We start from the raw sequence: 7,689 nt of genomic DNA on the forward strand, positions 1-7,689 counted from the left end.
GTGAGGAATATGAGGCTGATCATATTCCTTTTCTCTTTTTTTCTGAGACAGGATCTCACTCTGTCACTACACTCAGGCAAGACTGCAGTGGCACAATCATAGCTTGCTGCAGCCTCAACCTCCCAGGCTTAAGAGATCATCCCACCTCAATCTCCCAAATAGCTGGGACTACTGGCATGCACTACCACACCTAACTAATTTTTAAATTTTTTTGGAGACAAGTCTCATTATGTTGCCCAGGCTGGTCTCAAACTCCTAGGCTCAAGGAATCCTCTCACCTCGGCCTCCATAATTGCTGGGATTACAGGTGTGAACCACCACATCCAGACAAAAAGAACACTTCTAAGAAGCTTGGGGCTGGGTGTGGTGGCTTACACCTGTAATTCTAGCACTTTGGGAGGCCAAGGCAGGAGGATCTCCTGAGGTCAGGAGTTCAAGAGCAGCCTGGCCAAAATGATGAAACCCTGTCTCCACTGAAAATACAAAAATTAGGTGGGCGTGGTTGCACACACCTGTAATTCCAGCTACTTGGGAGGCTGAGGCAGGAGAATTGCTTGAACCCAGGAGGCGGAGGTTGCAGTGAGCCAAGATCATGCTACTGCACTCCAGCCTGGGCAACAGAGTGAGAATACATTTGAAAAAAAAAAAAAAAAAAAAAAGAGTCCGTTATGGTTGCTGCTGCCCTGAGGAGGATGAGGGGGCCCGCACAAGCAAAACTACTGCCCAGGTTGGCCATCCAAGCCCTTGCGGGGCTGGTGCGGCCGCTGGTCTTGGCGCTCCTCCTTGTGTCCGCCGCTCTATCCAGTGTTGTATCATGGACTGATTCACTGAGCCAAACTGTACTCAACTCAGATATTTCTACTCCAAATGTGAATGCTTTAACACATGAAAAACAAACCAAATCTTCTATTTCCCAAATCAGTACCACCCTCCCTCCCACAATGAGTACTGAGAAAAGTGGAGGAGCATCGGTGGCCCCTCATCCCTCGCCTACACCTCTGTCTCAAGAGGAAGCTGATAACAACGAAGATACTAGCATAGAGGAGGAGGATCTTCTCACGCTGAACAGTTCTCCATCCACAGCCAAAGACACTCTGGACAGTGGCAATTATGGAGAACCAGACTATGAGTGGACCACGGGCCACAGGGATGATGACGAGTCTGATGACACCTTGGAAGAAAACAGTGGTTACATGGAAATTGAACAGTCAGTGAAATCTTTTAAGATGCCATCCTCAAATATAGAAGAGGAAGATAGCCATTTCTTTTTTCATCTTATTATTTTTGCTTTTTGCATTGCTATTGTCTACATTACATATCACAACAAAAGGAAGATTTTTCTTCTGGTTCAAAGCAGGAAATGGCGTGATGGCCTTTGTTCCAAAACAGTGGAATACCATTGCCTAGATCAGAATGTTAATGAGGCAATGTCTTCTTTGAAGATTACCAATAATTATATTTTTTAAAGCCCTGTGATTTGAGTTTGCTTATTACGTAATTTTATTCGCTTGACTTTTTATATGATATTGTGCAGATGTTTGCCATAGGCAATTGGTACTTAAATGAGAGGTGGGTCTCTTTTTTGCCTTGGTGCTTTGGAAATTAAATGTCATAAACAAGGAGTATATAATTTTTTTATCAGTACTTTTAGAGTTGAGTTTAATCAGGTGTCCAAAATGTGAGTTAAGCATTACCTTATATTTACACTGTTAGTTTTTATTGTTTTAGATTTATTATGCTTCTTCTGGAAGTATTAGTGATGCTACTTTTAAAAGATCCCAAACCCGTAACTAAATTCTAACATATCTGTTACTGCTGACTCACATTCATTCTCTGCCATTCAAATACTATTTTTTAACCACATATTTTTTTGTGGTCTCAAACTGTAATGTACAAGGATATGTGTGATAATGCTTTGCATTTGAGTAATATTTTTTTTTCCTTCCAAGAAAACTGCTTTGGATATTTTTAGATAATTTAAACATAATTTAGGATAATGATATTGCTCAATCTGACCACAATTTTAGGTAAAACATTAAATGTCTCAAGAAATCTTGGCAACAGAGACTCTGCAGCTTGCAGTGGACATACATAAAACATTACAGAGATACTATTTTTTTGGTTTGAATTACTATGTTAAATTTAGAAGTGGAAACTGTGATAAAATATTAAATACATGTACAGTTGCTTTTAGTTAGCAATTGATTGTAGCATGAGTTCCTCCAAGGTTTCAAGCATTGGGCAGAGTTTAAAATTATATCACATTTGTTTACTCTATTTATTATTTTATAGTGAATTTGAATAAAACTTATGGGCCATTATCACTTAAATAATACTGTATCTAGGTCTTTCAAATTAAAATTATACCTGAATGAAGTTGTTTGTATACATAAAGTATATTTGTGTACAATGACCTTTTTTCCTCCACGCTTGTTTTCTTTTGTTTTTGTTTTTTATAGCAACTGGAAATTATTTACTATATTTCATTTGTGTCTATCTTTCTGTCATAAACAACTGATCAACATGTAAATATGTGATTTGAATCACGGTTGACTTACAAGTGTCACTACAACATTTCAGAAAACATAAGCCCTAATATATGTTAAGCAGGGCCCACGTGAGCCAGCGGGCTTGTGCTTTGTGTAGAGCTGGAAGAAGGCCATCCATCCTGTCTCTAGGGCAGACAGTGTACTTTCCTAACAAGGAAGGGAAGCACAATGGAAATACCTCCGAATTGTTTTATTGCAGTAATTTTTTTCATGTCTGAAACTGTATTATTTAATATTTTGAACAAGATTTTTAAAAATAAATGGCAAAGATATGTATATATACAAAAAGAAGCTTGGATGAGTAGGGAAAATAAAAGATAGAGCAGGGTCATGAGAGTGTCGAAGAACCAAGAGGAATGTTTTGTTTTAAGTCTGATATCTTTGAGCACACTGGTAGATTGAGGGAGAGCAGCATGAGCCACCACGCCTGGCTGCTAAAGGCAATACTTAACCAAATGAGTATAACTGTCTTCCTATAACATTTTTCTCTTACAAAAAAATGTGGCAGGCCCACAGAGGATAGTTTGCTAATTGCAACTCTTAAGATTACAAAGGACTAGGTACGAATGAGCACAAATGTAAATGAGTTTGTGAATTGGATGGTCAGGTGGTAGAAATGGTATACTTGTCTAATTCTATTTTCTCTATGAATTAGAGTCAAGATCATTTGCTAAGAAGGAGTAGGACAAGGTAGGGGATTTGTGGAACATAGTGAGTATTTGAAATACCTACAGAAAACAAAGGGGAACAAAAATATCACCTAACAGACTAGAAACGGGTCCACACAGTTGCGGTCCATCACCACCAGTCTGGGGAACAAATGTCAACCACCTGAAAGAGAATACCCAAAGCCAGGTCTGGTGTTGGCTGCCTCCCTAGGATCCATGTTCCTATTCTTCCTCCAATAGCACCCTAAATTTTCCTTTGAAACATTCGCTCCTCGACCACATGGTTGTGGTCATATTAACCTCACTCATCCACCTCCGCTCTAGTGGTGGGCCCTGGATGGCTTGGCCAATCAGTATTGTCCACCCCTGACACTGGTCACAATGACTGAGGTGGGAATGAAGAAGGGACACAATTTGAGCCAAAGAGAGAGAGAGTGAATCCCAAACTCTGTGTCAGAGATCAAGTTCAAAAGCACTGTTCTTTTCTGATGCATGGTGTGGGGAGCAAATGTAACATCTAGAATTGTAGCTGCCATTTTGCCACCAAGTGGAATCCAAGGATAAATCTAGCCATGAAAGGTCTAGCAGAGAGAGGGATAGAAATAGGATTTGGTTACATCACTGGGTCAACCGGTACATGATGGAAGAACTACACCTGCAATTTTTTATTTTGTGAACCACAAGATTCTCCTTTTCCTTTGAGTGCATTTGTGTTTTATTGTCTATAGCTACCTGAGAGTCCTAAGGGACACATCGTATTATTTTAAACATGTGATCTGAGGATTATTTGCATAATTACATCTGAGGGAGAGTACCAGTATTCCTCATTTGTTAACAAACAATCCAGATGAATCTTTTGCATGTAGCCTTTAAAAATAAGAAAAAATTGCTAACATATAAGTATTCTAAGGGGCTTCAGAGGCTGGAAATTCAAATTTTAATTAATTCATTAATTGAACAAATATATACTGAGCACCTGCTTTGTACCATGCCCTGTTCTTGATATTGTAAATATAGCAGTGAATAAAACATGTACAAAAAATTCTTGCCTTAAGGAGTTTATATTTCAGGTCAGGGAGAAAGAGAGAGGGAAGAATGGTAAACAAAGAATATACCAGATAGTGATAAGGACTATGAGAAGAATAAAACTGGGTTCAAGGATACAGGGCAAGGGGGTGCCATTTTACACAGGGTAGTCAGGGGAATCTTTCTGACAAAGTATTATTTTGGCAAAGACCTGCAAGAAACAAAGGAATGGGCTGTGCAGATATTTGGGGAAACATTTTTTCAGGTACAGGAAACATCAGGTGCTAGTGATGTGAGCATTCTTAGGGGAGTCAAGAAAGATCAGGGTGGATAGAGGCTTTGGCAAGTCTTTGGATTTTAATGGTGTCTAGGCCTATAGAACAAAATCCACATTCCTTATCAGAAATTTGAGGCCCTCAGCCATCTGTCCCCCACCACCTTGCAAGCCTGTCTTTGACCATGTTCGATGTGATACCAGTCCTCTTCCACACCGTGTAGCTCTTCCCTGGACATATCATGCCCTGTACAGGTTAACACCTCCCATGCCATAGCTTTGGGATTGTCCAGAATGCCTAGAATGTGCTTTCCATCATCTCTACCTGCTAAAATTCTCTTAGTCAAGAACCCGCTCACATGCTGCTTTTGTCACACGTAATCACTTCCTCTTCTGTGTTCCTACAGAGTTTTATCTGTACCTCTCTTGGGGAGTGCTCATCACACTAATGTCTGCAGTACAGCATCTCAGCCCACAAATGCCATCCCCACTAGATTATGCAATGTCTATTCTTCTTTAAACTTCCCGAAATATACAGTGCCTTGGATGTATTAAATACTTGCCAAATTTGTTACATAAAAATGTGAGGCATACCTGGGGTACAATGAGTAATCCAGTGTGGCTGGAGCAAAGTATGAAAGAAAAGAAGTTTGGGATTTTCAAACCAGAAAAACATGCCAGGCGCAGTGGCTCACACCTGTAATCCCAGCACTTTGGGAAGCCGAGGTGGGTGGATCACTTGAGTTTAGGAGTTTGAGACCAGCCTAGGAGTTTGAGTTTGGGCAACATGGTAAAATACTATCTCTATCAAAAATACAAAAATTAGCCAGGCATAGTGGCCTGGCTATAGTCCCAGCTACTTGAGGAGCTGAGGTGGGAGGATCACTTGAGCCCGGGAGGCCGAGGTTCCAGTGAGCCGAGATCACCTCACTCCACTCCAGCCTGGGTGACAGAGTGAGACCTTGTCTCAAAAAAACAACCACACACACACACACACACACACACAAATAATGGAGAGTTTCTACCATTGTGCTGAGGCATTTGGAGTGTTACAACACAAACCTGTGCCTCCAGATTCCCTGATCTTCCATTTGTGGTAAATAAAACTAATAATGTTTTTACTTTTTTTTTTTTATTTGAGAAAGGTCAAGAACTTGATATCTGCTGACCTGCATTTAAATTCCAATTAAGCTACTTTCTTATCAGCTGTGTGACTCAATCCAACCTGTATTATTTTAATGTAAACTACACTTTTCCCCTCCACGTATTGGGTATAAATAAAAGAGCTGGCTGGGCACGGTGGCTCGTGCCTGTTATCCCAGCACTTTGGGAAGCAGTGGCAGGCGGATCACCTGAGGTCAGGAGTTCAAGACCAGCCTGGCCAACATGGCGAAACCCCATCTCTACTAAAAATACAAAAATTAGCCCAGCATGGTGGCACATGCCTGTAATCCCAGCTACTTGGGAGGTTGAGGCAGGAGAATCACTTGAACCTGGGAGGCGGAGGTTGCAGTGAGCCGAGATTGCGCCACTGCACTCCAGGCTGGGCAACAGAGTGAGACTCTATCTCAAAATAAATAAATAAGATATTACACAGATGAATGGAGAGATTACAATTTAAGCCAGCCAGTACTGAGCTTAGCACATTGCAATCAGTTAAGAGGTAGCTGCTATTATCACAACCTTATCATTCAGATTGGACTATAAGTACCACTAGTGTCAAACAGGGTTTGCAGGCAGTAGCAGAAAACATTTCTGGAAGCAGGGTGAATAACAGTGGATCCTCTGAAAGCCTTTCTGAAGATTCTAAAACATAAAGCAATGCTACTGATCTAAACTATTGACCAGCCATAAATTTTTGAGATAGTTAACCTCTCTGTGACTTCTAAAGGACAACAGAGACAAACAAATAGAAACCCCACCAGACAACCATTTACCACTCTAGGAATTCAGATAAGTTATTAACAAAAGTGTCTGTGAGACTTATTAAACTGTATGAGAGAAAGATGATATATCAGTTTTGATAACAAGCAGGAAAAAGGAACTTACCCCCCAAAATATTTTTACCTGTCATCCTCCCTTATTATCAATTAGATGATAATAGATAGAAGAAAGAAGGAAGGGAGGAAGGGAGGAAGGGAGGAAGGGAGGAAGGGAGGGAGGGAGGGAGGAGGAAGGAAGGAAGGAAGGAAGGAAGGAAGGAAGGAAGGAAGGAAAGAAAGAAAGAAAGAAAAGAAGGAAAGAAGGGAGGAAGGGAGAAAAAGAAACTCAACATCCCTAACATTTAACCCACTAGAAACTGTTATTGGCCCTGCATACAAAGGCATTTTCCATTCACAGTCAGCCAAACAGATATGAATTCCAGGTAAGCTACTCTTATTTATTTTTTTGAAACAGGGTCTCCCTCTGTTGCCCAGGCTGGAGTGCAGTGGTGCAATCATGGGTCACTGCAGCCTCAATCTCCTGGGCTCAAGCAAGTCTCTCACCTCAGCCTGCTGAGTAGCTAGGACTACAGGCACACACTACCACGCCTGGCTAATTTTTTTTTTTTTTTTTTCGTGAAGACAGGGTTTTGCTATGTTGCCAAAGCTGGTCTTGAACTCCTAGGTTCAACCAATCCTCCTGCTTCAGCCTCCCAAAGTGCTAGGATTACAGGTGTGAGCCACTACATCAGGCCATAAGTTACTCTTTCTAAAAATGAAACAGCCAAATCTATGGGCACACACATATGTATTTGTCAGAGCAAGTCATTTCAGAAACTTACTGGACCAGAACAACACCCAATTCCCACTAACCTGCGATTTGTGGGGCCCATACTTCTTTTTCTTCATAAGGATATCCACCTGGGCTATAAGGACCCAACATATTCTGAGTTACCTTTTCATTCTTCTGGATGGCACAAGCCTGTTGTACTCAGGTGAGAAAGACAGAAGAATTCCACCCTATCACATGGGCAGACGTGGTGTTCAGTTACCCTCTATCAGTTAGATTTATAGGGTTCAGGAACTAGATCAAATTACAGTTGAGGAGTGTTCAGACATTGTAATGCAAGTAAATGTATGGATGACAATGGGCTACTGCTTTGCCTTCAGAAAACACCAAATTTGGTGAAAAGTTCAATCCGATCCTATTTTTTTTTTTTTTATCAGAAACTGCCTGGGGGTTCTTAGAA

General features: G+C 40.9%; 1 protein-coding gene across 1 annotated transcript; it reads left to right on the forward strand.

Annotated features, from left to right (window-relative positions):
* The first annotated feature begins 668 nt into the window (after positions 1-668).
* LOC100455947 (keratinocyte-associated transmembrane protein 2-like) lies at positions 669-1,485 on the forward strand. Its single transcript, XM_054530717.2, has one exon. The coding sequence runs from the start codon at positions 669-671 to the stop codon at positions 1,464-1,466; it is 798 nt and encodes a 265-aa protein (XP_054386692.1). The 3' UTR covers positions 1,467-1,485.
* The last annotated feature ends 6,204 nt before the right edge of the window (positions 1,486-7,689 follow it).

This window comes from Pongo abelii, chromosome 1 (assembly GCF_028885655.2).
Source record: "Pongo abelii isolate AG06213 chromosome 1, NHGRI_mPonAbe1-v2.0_pri, whole genome shotgun sequence".
In the NCBI taxonomy this organism is placed as follows: domain Eukaryota; kingdom Metazoa; phylum Chordata; class Mammalia; order Primates; family Hominidae; genus Pongo; species Pongo abelii.